The 19,998-nt window shown below is 44.5% G+C and overlaps 1 protein-coding gene across 5 annotated transcripts in view; it reads left to right on the plus strand.

Annotated features, from left to right (window-relative positions):
- The window catches only part of SPOCK3 (SPARC (osteonectin), cwcv and kazal like domains proteoglycan 3), a 445,886-nt gene that overhangs the window by 2,000 nt on the left and 423,888 nt on the right, over positions 1–19,998 (plus strand). For 4 of the 5 annotated variants that reach the window (XM_007457383.1, XM_007457380.1, XM_007457381.1 and 1 more), the window contains one exon: positions 4,544–4,714. In XM_007457383.1, the coding sequence (XP_007457445.1) occupies positions 4,544–4,714 (171 nt within the window). Of the gene's footprint in view, positions 1–4,543; positions 4,719–19,998 lie in introns of those variants that run through there. The other variant, XM_007457379.1, reaches the window with a different exon arrangement.

Here is a 19,998-nt window from a genome sequence, read left to right on the forward strand (position 1 = left end):
CAGCTCTGACCGAAACAGAGAAGCTAAAAATAGAATTACCATATGACCCAGCAATCCCACTACTGGGCATATACCTAGAGAAAACCATAATTCAAAAAGACACATGCAGGGCTTCCCTGGTGGCGCAGTGGTTGAGAGTCCGCCTGCCGATGCGGAGGACACGGGTTCGTGTCCCGGTCCGGTAAGATCCCACATGCCACGGAGCGGCTAGGCCCGTGAGCTGTGGCTGCTGAGCCTGCGCGTCTGGAGCCTGTGCTCCGCAATGGGAGACGCCACAGCGGTGAGAGGCCCGCGTACCGCAAAAAACAAAACAACAACAAAAAAAGACACATGCACCCCAATGTTCACTGCAGCACTATTTACAATAGCCAGGTCATGGAAGCAACCTAAATGCCCATTGACAGAAGAATGGATAAAGAATATGTGGTACATATATACAATGGAATATTTCTCAGCCATGAAAAGGAACGAAACTGGGTCATTTGTAGAGACATGGATGGATCTAGAGACTGTCATACAGAGTGAAGTAAGTCAGAAAGAGAAAAACAAATATCGTATATTAACGCATATATGTGGAACCTAGAAAAATGGTACAGATGAACCAGTTTGCAGGGCAGAAATACAGACACAGATGTAGAGAACAAACGTATGGACACCAAGGGGGGAAAGTGGAGGTGGGTGTGGTGGTGGTGGGATGAATTGGGAGATTGGGATTCACATATATACACTAATATATATAAAATGGGTGACTAATAAGAACCTGCTGTATAAAAAATAAAATAAAATAAAATTCAAAAAAAAAGAAAATGAAAAGAAATGCACAGCAGACGGGGGAGGAAAGATGGGGACAGGAGAGGAACCAAAGAACATAAACAAAATATCAAAACAGCAGTTTCTTTAGAGAGAGAAGGCCTAGAAGCAGAGAAGCACGACCACCCTGGAGAAGTTCACAGTCCCTCACAACCATTCCTGTGTATTTACTAACAACAGGGTCATGGGCAGTCTGCGAAGACTAAAGGGCATCCTGTAAAGCGCGTGACACGGGGAGATGCGCGATGTGTCGGACCTTTTCTGTACATCCTTGCGATGATTATTACAGTAGCCGAGAAAGAAAGTGACTAATGAAAGATGGCTGTGTGTGTGTGTGTGTGTGTGTGTGTGTGTGAGTGAAGAAATGGAGCTCCACCAACGTCTTCAGAGATCCCAATCTCAAAGGTGGTTAGAAAGAGACCTCTTGTCACTATACGCTGAATATTTCTCTCTCTAGAATTGTGGCAGATCTGAAAATGAGGGTAAGAAAACTTAGAGAAGAAATAGACTTAATACAAAAAAAAAAAATTCCAAGCCAAGCGTCTTCTGTAATAGGTGTTCGTTGATGGATTAACTTCGTGTTCAGTACAGGAATTGTTAAAAGGATAAATAAATAAGAAAGAAACTCGACCTCTGGGTCAAGTTCAAGGTCAGAGTGACCCCAAGGTTGGCCGTTCATGATGTATATGAGTTATTAATTGGCGTGAGGTGACAGAAGCGACAGGAAAGGGGCTGGGAATCTGAAGACTTGTGTCTTGCTGTGACCGATTTTGTAAAGCATGTTCAGAAACACAAAAACAAGCTCTAGCCCTGTCCGGTACTGTCCTGCACCAGTGTCTTATTCTGCCCACCCCAAACACCTCACCCCTCTTCTGCTTTTCTAGCCTTTCCCATTCCTACACTGGTTCTCAACACAACTGGGAAGCAGGCAGTGAATTACTCCCCTCTGGATCCCCCACTCTGACTTGCAAGGTCCCAGCTACCCCTCCCATGTCTCACTGCCTACTTAATTCTCTTCCTTTTTCTCCCCTGTGGTGCTTTGCTCACAGCAAGCTTTCTATTAACCCCCATGGAGGTGTTAAATGATAACCCGGGTGTTAACTGAAGTGTGAATTCTCTCTGGATTATTTAAATTTTGAAAGCCGCATTCAGTTACATAGGGAGCAAAACAAGGGACTTCCCTGTGGCTTTGGAAGAAGGCTTGGGTTTAGTTTTGCCAGTTGGGGGAGGTGAACTGGACTGCGCCAGGCCCGCATAAATTCTCTGCAGACAGCCTCCTTCTACCTCTTTGGACTCACACCATTTCAAACTTGCACTTTGTTGGTAAATCCTGCTCACTATCAGATCTGGAGTTTGATGCCCTATTGGAAGCTTTTCTCCCAAGACAAGTACCACTGTCACTGTGAGTTTTTCCACAGATTTTTACAGCTGGTAGGTAGCAGTCCATGTGGGGCTGCATTTTTGGAAGTTGCCAGTGACAGCTAGATGTGAAGAGATTCTATGAACATCTGAGGTTCAGCAGTGAAATACATGCATTTTGGGTAAATGGAGACTATACCTATATCTATATCTATCTATCTGAAGGTGATGTTAGCTTCAGATGGCGATCACCATGCTAAAATCCAGATCACTAAGGATTCTGAAAGGGGGAGAGTTTGCAGCACTATCCCTCATCAAATAATCAAATATTCTGTAGCAAAGAACACACATCTTTCTTAGAGGTTGGAAGTTTTGTTTTCGTTTGTTTTTGGCCATGTGGTGCAGCTTGTGGGAAACCCTGACCAGGGCTCCAACCCAGGGCCTCTGTAGTGGAAGCGGAGTCCTAACCACTGGACCACCAGGGAATTCCCTGGAAGGTCATTTTTAATTTAATAATTACTTCTGCTGTGCATCAAGTTTCATCTAAAGCACACTTTCTGTGCTTTTTCTATCAGATTTAAATTTAAAAGAATGAGGTTTTTTAAGCATATTAAAATATTCTCATTGAATTGAGAGTAAAGTACCTCCAATTTCGAAGTGGAGCAGTGAGGCTAGGGTGCCGGCAGCTGAAGGACAGGGCATCCGGAAGAGGCCATAGCAGTGGGCTGACCTAAGGATGATCTAATGATGTGGTGCGCAGGAATTAGAACATTCTAAACTAAAGGGCCAGCTGTAGAGGCCCAAACACACATCTTTGGAGTATTAGTACACATCAGTGTTCTCGAAGTTATCTGAAACGTGTTGACATCAATCGGTGCATCTATGAATTACAATTGTAGGTTCTGTTTTTGTTCTCCCCTTGCTATCATTCGAGTGGAAATGGTGGGGAAAAAATTTTTTATGAGTTAAAAAATAGCAGATTTTTTCTTTCATTTTTACATACTATACATTCATTTTTAAGTCCTGTATTAAAAAAATAGCAGGGTTAATTAATCATGTCTGACTCCTCTTTTAATATAGTTTGAAACATGTTGCACAAATGTAACATGAGATTGAAACGGAGAACTTGAGAAGGTACAGCTGTTATTCAAATAGCTCCTCAAGTTTCAGAAGCTCCAGGACATTTTCAAAGGTCACAGCTTTGGGAGATGGACTTCTGGCTGAAATAATCTCTAATGATTCACACAGAGATACAGAACGTGATCGCAGTGTTTTAGCCTCCGTGCATCTCCTGATATGCATATAATGTTCACTTCACCTACATCTAAGTCTGTGGGAGAGTCTGTCTTCGTCAGATTCTGCTCACAGGGGACCAATGACTGATTTCCTTCCAGTTTATTTAGAATAGGTGGAGAAGCCAGAGGGAGCCGAGTATTTTGTCATAAATGCAGATTTGGAAGGCAAAATGAGTTTCAAAGCTCTCTTCCATGGTGCAGTAGGGAGACACAGACTGGGCTTTTAAGTATTCGGTTTAAGTCCTAAAGTCCTAAACTACAGCAGCCAAGGCGTTCTGATGAAAGGAGAATAAGGTACAGCACGTGAGGGATGGGGGCGGACTCACGCTCCCCACGTAGTGAAGATTCTCTCCTTAAAAAAAGAAGGGATAGGAAAAGAACTTCCGCCCTTTAACATGAAGTTCACGCACACGTAGCTAAAATTTTCTGGGCTCCGGCGCAGCCCCGAGGCCCCGCGGGCGGCTTCCCCCGGGGCGGGCAGTCGGAGGAGCCGGACGGTGACGCACCGAGTCGTCCTCAGCTCGCGTCCCTCTCCGGCTGCGCAGCGCGGAGCCGCAAGGCAGCGGCTGGGAGACCGCGAGCCCCGGTGCAGCTTGCGACCCGGTGCCGAGCGCGCCCCGAGCCCCGCGCTCCCGGGAGCGAGGCCGGTCGGCGGCCGCGCCGGAGCCGGTGCGGAGGGGGCGGGAGGCGGATGCGGGTCCGCGCGGGCGCCGCGTCCTCCGCTTCCAGCCGAGCCGCATCCGGAGCGCCAGCAGCTCGGATCCGGGGAGAAAGGTGGGCCCGGAGGAGGCGGGACGGGAGAGGGGTCGGGGAGGCGGGGCGGGGAATGGGAGCGTGGATGGGGGAGGGAAGGACGAGGGGGCGCGCAGATCGAGCGGCGGCCGCGGGTGGCCACGGGCGCGCGGGGTCGGCGGCGGCCACGGGAACCGGGAGCGGCTCCGGGAGCGTGTCCAGTGCGTCTGGCAGGGCCGGGCGGCCCACGGGGTTGGCGCCGGACCTCCTCCCGCCCCACCCAGCTCCCGGCCGAGACGCGCGGTCCGGGCCCTCGTGTGAACCGGCCCCGCTTTCTCCGTCCACAGATGCTCCGGGCGCCAGCCGTGCTGTGCGTGTGCGCGGCCGCCTGGTGCGCGCAGGCTCTGGCGGCGGCTGCGGGCCGGCCGGACGGCGGCAATTTTCTGGACGACAAACAATGGCTCAGCACGGTGTCCCAGTACGACCGGGAGGCCGGACAGTGGAACCGATTCCGAGACGTAAGTCGGCGCCTTCCCGCGCTCGAGCGCGCTGCCCGGGGCGGGGTGGGGGTCGGGTTGGGGCGCGGGGAGGAAGTGGGCGCCTTGGAGGCCGCGCCGTGCTGGGGGGGTCGCCTACCCGGGGTCCGGGTGCCCCCAGGTCCCCACGGTCCTCTCCCCGCCCCCAAAGGTTCGCAAAGTGCCACCTGCCCAACTTTGCACGGGGCCTGGCGCTGGTGGGCACGGCCAGGGCGCTGGCGAGGCGTTGCGCTGAGGTGGGCTCGATCCCGCGGCTGGCGGCGCACCCGGTGGCCTGGGGGGCGGGAGCGGGAAGGTGTGGGCTCGTCGGCGCCCGCCCGCTCCCGGGGACGGAGGGTGTCTGGGGCGCCGGTGAGCGTCAGCCTCCACACCCGGCGAGGACCTGCACTCGATCACGATGTTGCAGACTCTGCGCGGCGAGGGTGGGCTGCCGGGGCGGCAGTGACAGGGTTAAGCTGGGGACCCTCCCCCCCCAAGTCCCGCATCCTACCTGGGGGCTTCCTCAGGGACGATGAGGGCTATCGAGACGCAGCCTGTACCTGAGACCCGACCGCGGGTCGCTGTGCACCTGCTGGTCAGTGTCCACCGCACACGGACGCAGCGCAGCCGCGTGGCCGGGCGCGGTGGTCCCGGTGGGGCTGCCCCTCCCCCCGCCCCCTTAAGCCTCTGTGGTCGCGTTGGCAGACGCCAGCCGCGCTCCGCACACCTGAGGACCCTCTGGGCCCGCCCGCAGCGCCTCGTGCGCAGAGGCGGATCTGCTCCCTCGGGCAGATCACACTCCGTCCTCATTTGGGAAATTGGGAAAGTGAGTGGAAGCTCGGGCTAGTTTCATCCTGCGCCCTTCACCCCCAGCCGCTCGCAATACCCCTCACAAGATGTGGCTGACAAGCCAAGCCCAACGTGGAGCAGATTCTGGCAGCCGAATTCCGCAAGAAACGCTCATTTTTACTTAAAATTCGACGTAGCATCTCATTGATATAATAGGCCTGCGTATAGGTGGTGGAAAACGATGATGGTCGCACTTAACAGGGCTCTGTCTTACATGCCTGTGAGTGAAGGCTAAGCAACATTTTACTGCTGAGTACAATTTCTTTTACCGGCGAACCCCTTACACTCCTGTTTTATTCAAGTGGATGCTGATGTCCAGTACGATCCAAAAGGCCAGCAGGCGAATGAGATATTTCTAAACCCAGGGGAAAATTTCTGTTTATCCTGCCTTCGTTTGGGTTGAACATTTGTAACTGTTTGAATAATGCTTCCTGTTATGACATTTCGTTGCTGAATGGCTACTTTAAAAATCTTTAGAAAATGGATTTTATGCTTCCTTCTCTAAAACATATTTTAAATCTTGAATACTTTAGTATTCTCTGACTTCATTCAAATTACTTTATTGAATTATTAAGAGCAAACCAGTCTATACTCGGACAGTTTGTAAATGTGCTTGATTTAAACGACTTGAGAAAGCTGAGTGGCCTGGAAGGATTAAATATTCCAGGATTCCTGCAGCCAGCTTCTACGGAGACCAAGTAGACTATTGTTTTGCTACCGTGTTTGCAGTTATTCTTCTGTGATCTCAGGGGCAAAATCCATCAAAATTATATGTTAAATTTAAGTAAAGGATTTAGTGAGTTTTATTTTTTAGCAAACATGTTTGAAGTACATGAAAATATACATGCAAATATACATGCAAATGTAATAAGGATTTATTTGAAAAACTTCTGCAAGCTTTTAGGCTTACCGTTTTAGTACGACAGTTAAATTTTGTGGATGGCTTCTGGAGGGCAGACAGGAGATAAGTGATTGTTCCTCCTTGAACCACCTGTAGCTTATTGTTAACATGATAAAAGGTGTGCTGACAGTGTGACGTCTCAGTGCAGAATGCACGCTGTATCCTTATTTAGACCACCCACCCCACTGGCGATTTACATATTTTCTTTACGTTTTGGGGAGTTGTTAGCTTGATAATTTCTTTCTGCCCTTTTCACAATGTTGTTTATTGATTGGTTCATTTTAAACTGGGAAGGCATGGTTAGGAGGTGTTGCTTGAAACAAGTCTGTACTGCACGGATCTACCTTTAAATGTTCTGCCTCAGCTCTGATATCCTTAATGGCGTTGCATACTCAGCTTTATAAAGGCAAAGAAACAAGGAAATCTGAACCTCTTCTTTTGGAAACAGTTTGACTGAAGCACTTCTGTTTAGTGCTTTTCTCCCATTAAAATATAATTAATTTCATTTAGAAAAAAGCTTTGAGATTTCTTAGCATAATTGTCGCTGAAATGAATTCTTAGCTTCTTGTGGCTATTTTACACAGTTACCATTATTTTAGAAGTAACTCCTTAATAAAAGCTGGAAATATATCTTCTTTCGAATAATATTTGAAAACTATTTTGAATAATATTTGAAAATACAATGAATCATTCTATTTTAATTGAATGATTTTTAAAATAAATGTAGTCTTTAAGTAGGTTTTATATAATATAAATTGTTTTATATAATAAAGCTTTAGAAATAAGGACGATGGTTAGGAAATAAGTGAGAGCAGGTGAACAGAAGAAGCAGGATCATTGATGACTCAGTGGTGAAGGATGAGTCATCTTTCCAGTTTCCTCAGGATAAATCACAGAGAAATAAGAAAACCACAGGCAAGCTTACAGTGAGTAAGTATTAACATAGGAGAAGCTTCAAGTAATTTTGACCACTCTATACCCGGTACCAGCAACGCTCTTTGAATAAACTTTTGTTGCCCTTTTAAAGTGTACAAAATGATGTATAGACTCAGAGAACTTTTTTCCTTTTGAAAATCAAAAGGATACATTATATTTGGTTATTGGTATAAAATTCCTGTAGAGATTCTAGTCTCCATGTTTTAGGAAAAATAAAAGTTTAATTTGAAGATAGAAAGAGGTCAACACATTTTAAAATAAGTGTGGTAGATTGAGCCAGCCTATTCAGGGTATAATGATGAGATGTTGAAATAAAGCAGATAAAAAACTCAACCTCAGGGTATGTTAAGTAGATACCCTGGTTGCATGGCATTTTCTACTTTTTTAGTTCTGTTGAGTGGTGATAAAATCCAGAGCCCAAGACTCCTCATTGGGGGAATTGTGGGAATACTACGACCTTCACCAGGTACAGGGTAGAGACCCCCTCACCCCATTTTTGCAAACATGAATATATACACCAGTCTATTAGGAGAATTGGATATCAGTATCATTATAAAGAAACCATGAATCACATGGTTTATATATTATATATTTCAAACATTTATGATTTATAAGTCAGTTAAACTATACTCTTTATCATGTAATAAATGAGTATGGAATTTGGAAACCAATAAATTAATCGGCAGTGAATGATATAATACCACCATCAACCTTTTATATTATTGATTTCACTGGAAGACATACTAATTAGGAATGATAGAAGGGATACTGTATGTTGGTAGCAGTACAATAAAAGTCTAGCAAAAGTGGCAGTGTTGGTCATGCTAATTTTAAGTAACTCATATAATCAAATCAGAATTCTGTCCTTAAATTGAAATTCCAATGCTTCTGGGTTACATTTCTTTTTCAATAAAAATACCTGGGAGTGGTGGGTAGGGGGAAGAGGTAGGGATGAATAGGTGGATCACAGAGAAATCTTTTTTTTAAATCAAAGATACTTTAAAAAAATTTTTTTTCAGAAATATAGTTGATTTACAATGTTGTGTTAGGTCTACAATAAAGTGATTCAGTTATATATATATATATACAAGATATATGTATGTGTGTGTGTATGTATATATATATATACATATATATATATACACACCCACAAGATACTGAGTATAGTTCACTGTGCTATACAGTAGGTCCTTGTTGATTATCTATTTTATATATAGTGGTATGTATATTTTAATCCCAAACTCCTAATTTATCCCTTCCACCAACCTTTCACCTTCAGTAACCATAAGTTTGTTTTCTGTCTGTGAGTGAGTCTGTTTATGTTTTGTAAATAAGTTCATTTGTATCATTTTTTTAGATTCCACATATACGTGATATCATATGATACTTGTCTTTTTTTGTCTGGCTTAGTTCACTCAGTATGATAATCTCTAGGTCCATCCATGTTGCTGCAAGTGGCATTATTTCCTTCTTTTTTATGGCTGAGTATTATTCCATTTGTATATATGTACCACAACTTCTTTATCCAGTCCTCTGTCCGTTGACATTTAGGTTGCTTCCATGTCTTGGCTATTGTAAATAATGCTGCTGTGAACATTTGGGTGTGTGTATCTTTTGGAATTAGTGTTTTCGTTTTCTTCAGATACATACAGTATGGAGGTTCCTTAAAAACTAAAAGTAGAGTTACCATATAATCCAGCGATCCCACTCCTGGGCATATATCTGGAGAAAACTATAATTTGAAAAGATATATGCACCACAGTGGATTTTTTGGGCAGTGAAAATAGTCTGTATGATAGTAAGATGGTAGATACATGTCACTGTACATTTGTCCAAGCCCAAGGGTGAGCCCTAAGGTAAACCATGGACTTTGGGTGACTATGATGTGTCCTGTACTGGGATCAGTTGTAACATTGTAACAAATGTCTCATCTGGTGGGGAGGGTGACGAGGGAAATTCACGCACGTGTGGGCAGCGCGTATATGAGAAATCTTGGTACCTTCCTTTCAGTTCTTCTGTGAACCTAAAACTGCTCTACAGAAGTAGAGTCTTAAGGGGCTTCCCTGGTGGCACAGTGGTTAAGAATCCACCTGCCAATGCAGGGGACACAGGTTCGAGCCCTGGTCCAGGAAGATCCCACATGCCGCGTAGCAACTAAGCCCGTGCGCCACAACTACTGAGCCTGCGCTCTAGAGCCCACGAACCACAACTAGAGAAAGCCTGCGTGCAGCAATGAAGACCCAACAGAGCCAAAAATAAAATAAAGTAGAATCAAAAAAAAATCATAACCACAACTCCATCACCTCAAAAAACAAATTAAAAACCGGGGGCTTGTTTTGAACACTGTTTTAAGAAGTGGTTTTACCATTTGTGTTGCAAAAACTGAAATCAACTTCAGTTACATTTGTTCCTTGAGTAATTTTTAATACTCTTTAGATGTATCGGAAGCAGTAGGTAGTAAAGTTTTACAATTTAACTTCAAAAATGCAACCTTAACGTAAATTAAGGGACATATGAAATGTGAAAATGTAAAATATAGGTTGAGGTGTCTCAGAGGCACTCAAATTATAAGTTGGTCTTTTAAAAATGCCTGATTTGGATATACTGAATAGTAAGTAAACACTTATGGACTTCTTTTTTTTAAAAATTTTATTGAAGTATAGCTGATTTACAATGTTGTGCTAATTTCTGGTGTGCAGCAAGTTGATTCAGTTATACGTGTGTGTGTGTGTGTGTGTGTGTGTGTGTATGGTCTTGTTCTCTTCCATTGTTTATCACAGAATATTGAGAATATCAGCAATTCCCTGTGCTCTACAGGGGGACCTGGTTGTTTATGTATTCTCTATAATAGTTTACATCTGCTAATCCCAAACTCTTATGAACTTCTTTTTCTTTCCCTTTTCATTTGAGTTGGGGTTGAAGCGTACAGATTATTTGAGAGAGAAGGCTGATGGGGGGTGGAGGGTGTTTCCACGTCCTTAAGTGGCTGCCGAGGAATAAAGCACCCCCAACCCCGGCATCCGTTAACTGGGACACAGCTGTTAGGAAGTAAATAGGATGGTTTCTGTGCCTACTCCAAGGAAAGGACTCTTGATTTAAAAGGCGTTACATACGGTATTTGTTTTTCTGTTTCTGACTTACTTCACCTTGTAATGCTAACATATATATGGAATCTAAAAAAAAGTTTAAAAGGTTCTGACGAACCTAGGGGCAGGACAGGAAAAAAGACGCAGACATAGAGAATGGACTTGAGGACACAGGGAGGGGGAAGGGTAAGCTGAGACGAAGTGAGAGAGTGGCATGGAAATATATACACTACCAAATGTAAAATAGCTAGCTAGTGGGAAGCAGCTGCATATAGCATAGGGAGATCAGCTCGGGGCTTTGTGACCACCTAGACGGGTGGGATAGGGAGGGTGGGAGGGAGGCACAAGAAGGAGGGGATATAGGGATATATGTATACATATAGCTGATTCACTTTGTTATACAGCAGAAACTGACACAACAATGAAAAGCAATTATACTCCAATAAAGATGTTAAAAAAATAAAAATAAAAGGCATTACAGCTCAGACAGTGGAAATCTTTAAAAGACCCCTCTCAGTGAGTTTCGTAGGTTTACAAAGGGCCCTGGCTGTGTGTCCTGACTACCCGGTGTCCCCTCAAAACTGAGGCTCTTTTTTTACTGAGATAAAATTGACAAATACAGTTGTATATATTTAAGGTGTATGGTGTGATGATTTCATATTCATATGTCTTGTGAAATGACCCCTTTTGTGGTACTTTAATAGTAGGCAAGACTTGTATTACTTTGCTTTTCAGTAATATGCACCAAAAATAAACAATAATTTGGGGAAATTTAACACATTAGACCATTATTCTCTCTGTTCAGTAATACTTTCTCAATAGTGGATATCCAATTCTGATTTTTTTTAAAGTATATTTTTAGTGCTTCTCACTATGAAACCACATTTTAAAATGTGACACTATTGGGTTTCCCTGGTGGCGCAGTGGTTGAGAGTCCGCCTGCCAATGCAAGGGACATGGGTTCGTGCCCCGGTCCGGGAAGATCCCACATGCCGCGGAGCGGCTGGGCCCATGAGCCGTGGCCGCTGAGCCTGAGCGTCCGGAGCCTGTGCTCCACAACGGGAGAGGCCACAGCAGTGAGAGGCCCGCGTACCGCAAAAACAAACAAACAAACAAACAAAAAAAATCCATAGCAGCCTTTGTAGACAGTGTCCGTATTTGCAGATCAGAGCTGGTGAAGACTATAGCATGAGGTGTTTTTATATCTTGGACTGTTGTTCATATTGTTGAAATCAGGGGGTTACTAGAGAGACAGGCGGTTGGACCTCCTAAAGTAAGCAACAGGCTTTAAAGGCCATGGGCCAATGAGTGGCTTCAGCCATCCCCATGCAGCATCCTGACCTCTCCTGGTCATCAGGGTCCTGGTTAAGCCATGGCCTTGGTTAAGCCCTGGCCCTGTTTAAGCACTGGTTTTATACATTCTCCACATCCCTGTTTCTTATCACTGTCCCCCCCCGACCCCCCCCACACTCACCACGGTGTCAGGATGTAGGGTTGGTTTAGTTAAGTCAGCATCATGTGAGGAAGCAGGTCAGACGATGCCCAGGGACCTGCCGTTTCTGCAGAGGGGCTCCTGGGTGGAGCTGACACCGCAGTGTCAGACCCCATCAGGAGGCCTGAACTGAGTACAAAATTTATTCGGTTTGCCCTGGCTTCGTTCTGACAGATAGAAGTTAGGGGCATGGGTAACACTTTAACTCTCCAGCTCTCATAACTTCTCGTGAATTACTAGGAAGGTGTAACTAAGAGGATTGAGAAATAAGTTACTCTGTATGTGTGTGTGAATACATGTTCTGTATGTGTATACGTATGTACATATAAGTCTGTGCATAAATGTGTATGTGTTGTATATATGGTTTACCTGTGTGTGTGCCTCTTCAAATAGGTAAAAGATTAAATAATTAGAAAACCAAGGTGTTGGTATATTGTATTATAGATATTTTTATATGTTAATTAGAAAGCAGACAGTCCCCCTAAAATGTTAAGACATGGATCAGTGTTTTTTTTTTCTGGTTAAGTTTTCCGCATTTCATGAATTGAGAACGTGATCTTGTTTGCTGTTCCATGTGTGGTTTCGTGTGTGCTTTCCTGGTTCTTGCGGGAAGTCAATTTGTTGGGGTTTATATGCTAGATATACTTTTATAAACTTTTAGCTAGATATACAAAAGGAACAATAAGCACTGCTGTAAAGCATTTATTTTCCTGCTCTTAAAATAAGACTGGTTTTATTTTATTTTTCTATTGTAGTATAGTTGATTTACAGTGTTAATTTATGCTGTACAGCAAAGTGATTCAGTTATACATACATACACATTCTTTTTCTCATATTCTTTTATATTATGGTTTATCACAGGATATTGGATGTAGTTCTCTGTGCTCTACTGTAGGACCTTGTTGTTGATCCATCCTTTTGAATATATGTAATAGCTTACATCTGCTAATCCCAAACTCCCACTCTGCCCCTTCCCCACCCCCTCCCCATTGGCAACCATAAGTCTGTTCTCTATGTCTGTGAGTCTGTTTCTGCTTTGTAGATAAGTTCATTTGTGTCATATTTTGGATTCCACACATAAGTGATATCATATGACATTTGTCTTTCTCTGAATTACTTCACTTAGTATGACAATCTTTAGGTCCATCCCTGTTGCTGCAAATGGCGTTATTTCATTCTTTTTTATGGCTCAGTAATATTCCATTGTATATATGCACCACATCTTCTTTATCCATATATCTGTCAATGGACATTTAGGTTGTTTCCATGTAAGACTGCTTTTAGATCTCAGGCCTCTGACTCAGAGTAACATTTTCTGTCCTTATACAACTTTAGTTTTCATGATCTGGGCCAGAATTCTTTTATTTTCTGTATTTATTTTTTAAGCAATCTGTGAATCTTGTACATTCACTATCCAAGTTCCGTACGCTCCTGGAGTCTCTACATGCGTCTTTCCATCTATGAACATCCTTTAATCTTTTCAGCTCTTTCTACTTCTGTTAGCTTACAGATTTCCCTGCCCTGTTGGGCTCTGAACTCTATACCACAGTAGACTGTGCTCTCTCCGCCCAACACCCCTGCAGTTCATGGGCATCCGCACAGTGACCAGCTGGGAGTAAAGATTAGAGAACACTGACCATGAAGGAGCCCTATGTGAGATTCACCTGCCACCTGCCTGGTTGCAAGGAAAGCCTTTCAGATTTGTGTGCTTTCTAGGGACCATTTCCCTTTCTGGCCACCCCCCACCCAGTTTTGTAATTTGAATGAATATTTAATTGTTATAAAATGTCAGGTGTCAAATCCTAAACTGCCTTCACCCGTCAGTCCACAGTGTGCCCCGGTGGACGTGCTGGGCCACCGGGACCATGTCCACTTGACCGTGGACACTGTGATGCTGTGCATCCCTGCATCCCCTCTGCCAGTCCATCTACTTCTGCAGTTTCTCTTTGACCACAGAACATTGTTGCTCTAAAGCGTTTAGAGATTTTTTGCTGCCCACTAGGTAATATCAAACCCGGTGTTGCCCCTCTCTTATTTGACTACTGCACTTCAATTCATAGAGGTGCGTCCGAGTCCAGAGAGTTCGCGGCGCGTCCAGATGTACTCATTTCTGTCCGTTCTGCCTCACGATTGCTGGTATTTCAGGTAGCGATGTGTTGGGTTCCTGCCTAAGGGGACTGAATCTGACTGCCTGGGTACAGATAGGATTTCACCTCCCCACCGTGTAACCGGCCCTCAGGAAGTGGGTGGTCCAGGCCTGGGATTCAGTCATCCTCTCGGGTCTCCATCAGTGGCCACTTTCTGTCCAGCAGGAGGGACTTGAGAGAGTGGGGGACACACAGCTTGTGTTGGAAAGGACCGCAGGTGGCCAGGTGGGACTGCCCCACAGGCCAGGAGTGAGGGACATGGCTCCCTTCCCCTCTCCAAGGGCAGCCGGGATGTCAGCTTATCACAGGGGCGGGAGGGATGCTGGGAGGAAGGAGGGCCAGGCGGGTACGGGGAGGAAGATACAGGTCACTGCTGGGCCTGTTTTGACATCTCAGTATTTCTTGGAAATACTCCCTGTGCCCACGGAAGGGATTCTTATTATTTCCAGTGAGCTGTTTGCCTTGACCTCGACCTTTTTTCCTCCTGGGTCACTGGGCTCACAAGGACCAGTCAGGGCTTCCCCAGTCCCGACATTTTGGATCTCGCACTGCACTATGATGCTTCTTGTCCTATAATTACTATTTTTCGGTGTCTGTTAGGTGCCAGACATATTAAGTATATTATTACATTTAGTAGAATCTTTAAAAAATACTTTTAATTGTAGTAAAAAACACATAATATAGCATTTACCATATTTTCCATTTTTCAGTGTATAGTATAGTAGTGTTAAGTGTATCCACGTTGTTGTACAACCATCTCTAGAGCATTCTCATGTTGCAAAACTGAAACTGCACCTGGTAAACAACTCCTGTTCCCCTCCCGCAGCCTCTGGCCATCACCCGTCTACTTTCTTCTTTTATTAATTTGACGACTTTAGGCGTCTCATGTAAGTAGAATCATACGGATTTGTCTTTTTGTGATTGGCTATTTTACTGAGCATAATGCCTTCAGAGTTTATCCATGTTGTTGCAAATGGCAGGATTTCCTTCCTTTTTAAAGCTGAATGATATTCCACTCTGTGTATACACCACACACATTTATTTATCCATTCATGCATGGATGGACACTTGGATCGCTTTCACCTCTTGGCTGTAGAAATAGACCGCCATGAGCATAGGTGTGCAAATATGTCTTCAGGATCCTGCTTTCAGTTCTTTGGATATATACTCAGAATTGGGATTGCTGGCTCATATGGTAGTTCTATTTAAAAATTTTTTAGGAACCTCCATATTGTTCTCCATAGTGACTGCACTAATTCACTTCCCCACCAACAGTGCACAAGGGTTCCAGTTTCTCCACATCCTTACCAACACTTGTTTCTGGTTTTTGATGATGGCCATCCCAACAGGTATGAGGTGGTATCTCACTGTAGTTTTGATTTGCATTTCCCCCATGATTAGTGATGTTGAGCATCTTTTCGTGTACCCATTGGCCATTTGTATGTCACCTGGAGAAATGTCTATTCAGGTCTTTTGCCCATTTTTATCATTATTTTTTTTACCAACCTAAGAAGTAGGCATTATTGATATGTGTTTTACAAATGGGGAAGACTTAGTTTCAACAAGCTTAATTAACCTGCTTAAGATTAGTGAGACTGGGCTTCCCTGGTGGCGCAGTGGTTGAGAGTCCGCCTGCCGATGCAGGGGACATGGGTTTGTGCCTAGGTCTGGGAAGATCCCACACGATGCGGAGTGGCTGGGCCCATGAGCCACGGCCGCTGAGCCTGCGCGTCCGGAGCCTGTGCTCCGCAACGGGAGACGCCACGACAGTGAGAGGCCCGCATACCGCAAAAAAAAAAGATTAGTGAGACTATTAGCTCTAAAGATCATGTTTATTTGTCTGTTTCTTATTTATTAACAGTTGACCACTTTCAATGAGTAATTACAAGCAACTCAAATTTTTTTTTTTCATTTGAAATGTTATGTTGGGTCCTTTTAAATGGTCACAATTACCATCTTTTTTGGTTCTTGTCTGCTAGACCAATAAATTGATAAAGACTTGGCATTTTTATTACAATTATGGAGGGAGTGTCTCTTATACAGTTACAGTGATATTACTATAGTTTGACCGTTTCATCTTGAAGCTACAATAGAAGACTTGCAGTAGAACAGCGTTTATCCAGACAGGCATAGTATATGTGACAATGCATAATACCAGCATTTTTACTTAGTAATGAATTTTTTTCGATAGCACAGTGCAGTTCTGAATATATCTTCGGTGGGCAGGAGTGCCGTGAAAAGGAGGAGTAATGTGTCCTTATGTGGCTGTGACTGGGCTTCTGAGGACACCTATAGCATCTTTGGGAACCACTCTGCACCATTGTGCCTGCATTCCACCTGCTACAGTTGTGGATTTATTTTCAAAGTCAAGAAAGTGGAAAAGGAATTATGTCTTACAATTTTAGACTAGAAATCCAGAAATTTTTATTGTATGCAGTCAACACCTACTCCTGTAAGTGTGATCACTGTTGAATGGGTGCTGACGCAGCCTGCCAAGTTCTGTCCATGGTAGATGACTTATTTTTCTACATTTCCCATGTTGAGTATCAAAGATTGATGGAACACCATTGATTTTTTAAAAAATGAAATTGCATCGTATTTAAGATAGGTTAGAGCATGTCTTGATTTTAAAATACTTTCGTTGTCTACTTCTGTGTGGAAACTTCTCCATCTAGAATTTATGGGGTTTTTGTGTGTGTGTGTGTGTGTGTGGTACGCGGGCCTCTCACTGCTGTGGCCTCTCCCGTTGCGGAGCACAGGCTCCGGACGCACAGGCTCAGCGGCCATGGCCCACGGGCCCAGCCACTCCGCGGCATGTGGGATCTTCCCGGACCGGGGCACGAACCCGTGTCCCCTGCATCGGCAGGTGGACTCTCAGCCACTGTGCCACCAGGGAAGCCCTCCATCTAGAATTTTATTGATGTTATTATGAACTATTTCATTGAACACGAATTCTCTGCTTTTAGAGTTTTGTAACAAAAGAGCAAAATTAATTAGCTGCCATACTGAAGGAAATATGGAGTAACTTAAGATTTAATAATTTCTATATTTGGTAGTTATTTTGGTATGTGTTGCATGTTCCAGATAATTCTGTGGGTTTTTTACTCTTAGCATAAGGAAAAGCCCATTATTTAGCAGGAATAAAAGAAGGAGGAGGGCCAGAAATGCAACAACTTAATCTAATTGTGTCCCCAAATATATAAAACATTGCAGGCCATTAGCTTCTGGAATCTGGTAAAATGCTTACTAGCTCTAGCTCCTAAAATAGTAATTTGATGGTCCCTTAATCACAGCTCATTTTGACTCTTCTATCACCAGCTTACTCCATGACTTTCAAAATATTTACGTGGGGCTTTCTAGGCAGGATCCTCTCAAACGTCTGAAATATGGGCTTGCTAGTTGCCTGGGCACATGGTATTAGCATCTGCTGAAGAGCAGTTTTAGAACACGGGGATATTTCTAGGCCTTCTGTAGTGTACAGTGTAGTCTTCCAGTAGGACCGTCCTGGTGACATCTGCGCTTCTCCCGCAAGTCCCTGGGCAGTCACATTCACCTCAATGAACATTCCCTGAGGCACAGCTGTTCTGGAACATCGTATCAACAAGCACTACGTTCGTATGACCTGCAAAATGTTTCTTTGACATGAAACATACTTTCTTGGAGTTCAGATGTTAAACGCTTCATTGTTTTAAAGGACTGTTGGACTTCCCGAAACTATGTGAATCAAGGGCACGCTCCATGCTGGTGACTGAGGCGCTGCTGGTTTGGAAGCTGTGACATTTGAAAGTCACCCCCAGGGAAAGTCATGGTTTTCGGTAGATCATCCCGTTGATCACGTTATCCTCAGAATTTCTTGTTGATGACACATGCCTGCTTGGTTTGCTAGTGTTGTCGCTGAAAATCGTTGGTTTCAGAATTGAATGCTTTCAGTTATTTTTTTATTTCACACATTTGCCTAAGTAAAAGAATTTAAAACACGGGAAAATTGCCAGTGGGGAATGACATGTTTAATTCGGATAGCAAATTAATAGTCAAGATAGGAGAAGACATCTCGCGAATAGGAAGTATTTGAGGGGGGGGGATGCATTTTGAACGTTCGCCATGCATCCAGTTTTGAATATCATTGAGAACCACCACAGCTTATAGGTCAGGCGGTGGGATCTGGAAATCCAGTTTCAGAACTGCTTTGTTTGCTGAGTTGCCGAAAGCCAGCTGGCCTTTGCTGCTGAAAGCTTTGTGTTTATTCTTTGACTGAGGGCCTGTTTATTTACACGTGCTGCTGGTCTGACTTGTGGTTTGGGAGGCCGGGTCACCAAGGTCACAGGTGACAAAGGCACTTCTCCTGCTGGTCCCCTGCTCACGCTGGCCTCGGGTGTGGCTCCCTCTCCTGCTACCCAGATCACAAGAAGAGTAAAGCAACAGATGTCATCTAGGGCGATGCTGATGACCACGGGGCTCTGGGACATGTATGTTCCTGTTCACATAATCATTTTCTGAGCTGAAAGCTATTCGCCGACTTCTAATTGGTCTGCCTGTTTGTGTGCCCTGAATGGCGCTCAAGTTTCCTGACTCCATAGCTGTCACCTTGGACTCCAAAAATAAGTTCCTTGTGAGCAGTAATCCTTGTAAGTAGTAGGTAGTTTAGGTACAGGTGGTCTTATGTGTAATTAAAACCCATTTGTTCTTAATTGTTGAACTTGAATAACTAATTTTCACTTTTTTGTTGTTGGATTAGACTGCAGTGTTTCTGATTGTATTTGTGGTTGAATAAAAACGTTTTTTTTTTCTTTTTGCGGTACTCGGGCCTCTCACTGTTGTGGCCTCTCCCGTTGCGGAGCACAGGCTCCGGACACGCAGGCTCAGCGGCCATGGCTCACGGGCCCAGCCGCTCTGCGGCATGTGGGATCTTCCTGGACTGGGGCACGAACCCATGTGCCCTGCATTGGCAGGCGGACTCTCAACCGCTGCGCCACGAGGGAAGCCCTAAAAACCTTTTTTTATTATACTTCTTGGGTTTAACTATTTTTTTTTACATTTGAATTAAACTATGAATTTAAAGAACTTTCTCCTTGACGGTATGATGACACTTGCACAGTTTAATTTTTACAGGGGTTTAGCAGTATTGATGTCACAATATCAGTATAGCCATTTCTGCAGAGCTTAGGACAGTCTTCAGCTTCCAGCTGTGCAGAGATTTTCCTAAGCCTCTCAGAGTTTCAGGGCAATATTTACTGAAGTGTGTGGGCCCCTGTTCTCCCGCACTGTCCCCACCAGCTCACCTGCAAGGTCCCTCAAGGTATTCTCTCATCCTTGCCTGGGATCCCCCCCCCTTCCACCTGTGCTACTCTTGTGGATGGATGGCTTCCGTGTTTCTAGGCTGTTCTGTGCCTACAGCATCTAACGCTTTATCAATACATTATTTCTCCCAAAGTACAGCTTGGATCTTTTTGCCCCGCTGTTGGAAACTCCTGTTCACCGTTTCACTTACAACAAAGCAGGACTGCATATGGCTGCAGCTGTAAACTGCCCTCCACAAGAAAAACTGTGGCATCGCCATATAACGGATCAGTTCATATAGGTGTGGAGTCATCTTAGAGGGATACTGTGTGATTCCTAAACCTGTTAGGGTTGAGGTTCGCTGTTTGCAATCATAAAACATACTTGGAGGAAGATTGTTCATCAGATGGGCTCTGAAGTGAGCAAGAGAAATAGCTCAGGAGAGAGACAGTGGTCGCTTCCGAGGCTGGTCTGAGGTTCTGCAGCAGGTGGGTGACAGAAATTCCTCTTCAGGCCTGGGCTCACCTGGCCCACTCGTGATTTCAGTGGAGCTCAGCCTCGGGGAGAGACAGTACCAGCCACAGGGACACTGCTTCCTG

This window comes from Lipotes vexillifer, unplaced genomic scaffold (assembly GCF_000442215.2).
Source record: "Lipotes vexillifer unplaced genomic scaffold, Lipotes_vexillifer_v1.1 scaffold668, whole genome shotgun sequence".
Taxonomy (NCBI): Eukaryota; Metazoa; Chordata; class Mammalia; order Artiodactyla; family Lipotidae; genus Lipotes; species Lipotes vexillifer.